At 56.0% G+C, this 3944-nt stretch overlaps 1 protein-coding gene across 1 annotated transcript in view; it reads right to left on the minus strand.

Annotated features, from left to right (window-relative positions):
• The window catches only part of RTKN (rhotekin), a gene marked incomplete at its 3' end in the record, with an annotated part of 10848 nt that extends 7485 nt beyond the window's left edge, over nt 1-3363 (minus strand). Inside the window, exons 1-2 of the mRNA XM_018575744.1 lie at nt 3017-3363; nt 1066-1127 (exon numbers count right to left, since the gene is read on the minus strand). Coding sequence (XP_018431246.1) covers nt 1066-1127; nt 3017-3363 — 409 coding nt within the window. The remainder of the gene's footprint in view (nt 1-1065; nt 1128-3016) is intronic.
• Between the last annotated feature and the right edge of the window lie 581 nt (nt 3364-3944).

Here is a 3944-nt window from a genome sequence, read left to right on the forward strand (position 1 = left end):
ACCGAGACCAAAAGCGACCACCCCCCCCCCCCCCCAATCAGAACCCCCCATCAGTCCTCTGCTTAGAGGTTATCTTTTTTAAGATTGGCACGCAGCATAAAGCTTCAGTCTGACCTCATTCATTTTGTTGGACATTTCCTGCGTACAATATAGACAGAGGAGGTTTAAAAGGAGCTTCCTGAACCCTCAGTGTACCCCTCCCCCAACAGCCCGACCTAGCTTCCTCTCCCTCCTAATACAATGCTACATGACAAGCGGATAGAGAAAGGTCAAGAAGACAAGATGGTGGAGCCCTGAAATTCAGTAATGTATCCAGTACCGGCCCAGGGAGAAGTCTTCCAGGGAAAAGTAGAGAAGACAAGATGGCCGGGCTCTGGACATCAGTAACGTATCCAGAATGGGCTCAGGGAGAAGTCTTTTAGGGAAAGGTGGAGCAGACAAGCTGGTGAACCCCTGGACATTGGTAAAGTATCCAGAATAGGTCTAGGCAGAAGTCTTCTCCAGGGAAAGGTGGCACAGACATGATGGTGGGCCCTGGACTTCAGTAACATATCCAGTATGGGTCTTGGTAGAAGTCTTTCAGATAAAGGTTGCGAGGACACGATGATGAGGCCCCGGACATTAGTAACGTATCCAGTATGGGTCTGGGGGGACATCTTCCAGGAAGAGGTTGAGAGCACACGATGATGAGGCCCCGGACATTAGTAACGTATCCAGTATGGGTCTGGGGGGACATCTTCCAGGAAGAGGTTGAGAGGACACGATGATGAGGCCCCGGACATTAGTAACGTATCCAGTATGGGTCTTGGTAGAAGTCTTTCAAGGAAAGTATATGGAGACACGATGATGAGGCCTTGGACATTGGTAACGTATCCAGTATGGGTCTGGGGAGAGGTTTTCCAGGAAGAGGTTGCGAGGACACGATGATGAGGCCTTGGACTTTGGTGACACTTGTTTGCTCTGTGCAGCTCCACATATGTGGTCCCCCCAATACTGCAGAATACCCGGCACAGAGTGTCCCCATATAATGCCGAGGCCACGTAATATATATTATATGATACAGACCTGAGATGGAGAGTGTGCCCTTACAAGGGAGCCGGTCGTCCATTAATCCTCCATCTGACGGCCTGGAAGACACCAGAGGGTAAAGGTCACATAACGGGGTCAGGGAAGGGACCCACCTGAGAGCCCTCTGTCTCTGTCAGGCCCACCTGAGAGCCCTCTGTCTCGGTCAGACCCACCTGAGATCCCTCTGTCTCTGTCTGACCCACCTGAGATGCCTCTGTCTCTGTCAGGCCCCCCTGAGATCCCTCTGTCTCTGTCTGACCCACCTGAGATGCCTCTGTCTCTGTCAGGCCCCCCTGAGATCCCTCTGTCTCTGTCTGACCCACCTGAGATGCCTCTGTCTCTGTCAGGCCCCCCTGAGATCCCTCTGTCTCTGTCTGACCCACCTGAGATGCCTCTGTCTCTGTCAGGCCCCCCTGAGATCCCTCTGTCTCTGTCTGACCCACCTGAGATGCCTCTGTCTCTGTCAGGCCCCCCTGAGATCCCTCTGTCTCTGTCTGACCCACCTGAGATGCCTCTGTCTCTGTCAGGCCCCCCTGAGATCCCTCTGTCTCTGTCTGACCCACCTGAGATGCCTCTGTCTCTGTCAGGCCCCCCTGAGATCCCTCTGTCTCTGTCTGACCCACCTGAGATGCCTCTGTCTCTGTCAGGCCCCCCTGAGATCCCTCTGTCTCTGTCTGACCCACCTGAGATGCCTCTGTCTCTGTCAGGCCCCCCTGAGATCCCTCTGTCTCTGTCTGACCCACCTGAGATGCCTCTGTCTCTGTCAGGCCCCCCTGAGATCCCTCTGTCTCTGTCTGACCCACCTGAGATGCCTCTGTCTCTGTCAGGCCCCCCTGAGATCCCTCTGTCTCTGTCTGACCCACCTGAGATGCCTCTGTCTCTGTCAGGCCCCCCTGAGATCCCTCTGTCTCTGTCTGACCCACCTGAGATGCCTCTGTCTCTGTCAGGCCCCCCTGAGATCCCTCTGTCTCTGTCTGACCCACCTGAGATGCCTCTGTCTCTGTCAGGCCCCCCTGAGATCCCTCTGTCTCTGTCTGACCCACCTGAGATGCCTCTGTCTCTGTCAGGCCCCCCTGAGATCCCTCTGTCTCTGTCTGACCCACCTGAGATGCCTCTGTCTCTGTCAGGCCCCCCTGAGATCCCTCTGTCTCTGTCTGACCCACCTGAGATGCCTCTGTCTCTGTCAGGCCCCCCTGAGATCCCTCTGTCTCTGTCTGACCCACCTGAGATGCCTCTGTCTCTGTCAGGCCCCCCTGAGATCCCTCTGTCTCTGTCTGACCCACCTGAGATGCCTCTGTCTCTGTCAGGCCCCCCTGAGATCCCTCTGTCTCTGTCTGACCCACCTGAGATGCCTCTGTCTCTGTCAGGCCCCCCTGAGATCCCTCTGTCTCTGTCTGACCCACCTGAGATGCCTCTGTCTCTGTCAGGCCCCCCTGAGATCCCTCTGTCTCTGTCTGACCCACCTGAGATGCCTCTGTCTCTGTCAGGCCCCCCTGAGATCCCTCTGTCTCTGTCTGACCCACCTGAGATGCCTCTGTCTCTGTCAGGCCCCCCTGAGATCCCTCTGTCTCTGTCTGACCCACCTGAGATGCCTCTGTCTCTGTCAGGCCCCCCTGAGATCCCTCTGTCTCTGTCAGACCCACCTGAGATCCCTCTGTCTCTCTTCACCACCTTCTTTCTCTCTGACCTTTCTAAAATGCCTCTCTCCAACTACTCTGTCCCTCCAGGATCCCTGTGACATCCTTTTGTCTCTCTCTGACCCCTCTGAGATTCCTCTCCCTCCAGGATCCCTCTCAGAACCCTCTGTCTCTCTCTGATCCGAGTTCCCCCCATCCCCTGACCCCTTGCCATGCTGTGTGGATGAGGAGAGTGGGCGGAGTTACGGAGTGACATTAGGTGGTATAAGGCAGGGTTAGCGAGCCGTTGGGCGGAGATTGCTGTGACTTACCTGCGTGCGCTGTGCTGCAGGACTTGCTCCTCCTTGCGGTGCTGCAGCTCGGACATGTAGGTCATTATACGACTATTACACACCAGGAGACTCTTGGCAGCTTCCAGCGCTTGTTCCTTCTGTGTGCAGGCGCCCAGCAGCTTCACCGCCCCGTCGCGGATCCGGACCTCGTGATCGATCCGCTTCTGGATGTCCGTGTCCTGCAAGACAACAACGGGCACGTTACAGAGAGCCCACCCACCGTCCACGGAGCCCCGCCCCCTGCCTGAAATAAGGACTGTGTGTGATCCTCCAGACCTGCCGAGAGTCCAATCTCCAACCAGAGAGACCACAAACACCCCAAACATGTTCTAGATAAGTCGCCCCCGGAGAACGACTCCTCTCTGTGGTGTGCGCGCCGGTGTGCGAGTCAGATAGAGTCCGCCTCCTTTGCTGCATGGAGGACGTCCGGCATCATCATTTCATTATCACGTTGATGAGGGGGGGAGGGGAGCCAGTGGTGGCAAAATATAAGCAGATTACACTTCTTTATTATCACAAGGGGGCTGAGAAGTGAGTGTGACAGGTCCTCTTTATGAAGACATCAGGAGTCTATTAGACCTGCTCTGCCCCAGACCTCCATCAGTGACCTGAGACCCCAGACCTCCATCAGTGACCACAGATCCCAGACCTCCATCAGTGACCAGAGACCCCAGACCTCCATCAGTGACCTGGGACCCCAGACCTCCATCAGTGACCAGAGACCCCAGACCTCCATCAGTGACCAGAGACCTCCAGACCTCCATCAGTGACCAGAGATCCCAGACCTCAATCAGTGACCTGAGACCCCAGACCTCCATCAGTGACCACAGATCCCAGACCTCCATCAGTGACCTGAGACCCCAGACCTCCATCAGTGACCTGGGCCCTCGGGTAGATCCTGTATATC

This window comes from Nanorana parkeri, unplaced genomic scaffold, assembly GCF_000935625.1.
Source record: "Nanorana parkeri isolate BGI_ZX_2015 unplaced genomic scaffold, ASM93562v1 scaffold4597, whole genome shotgun sequence".
Classification (NCBI taxonomy): Eukaryota; Metazoa; Chordata; class Amphibia; order Anura; family Dicroglossidae; genus Nanorana; species Nanorana parkeri.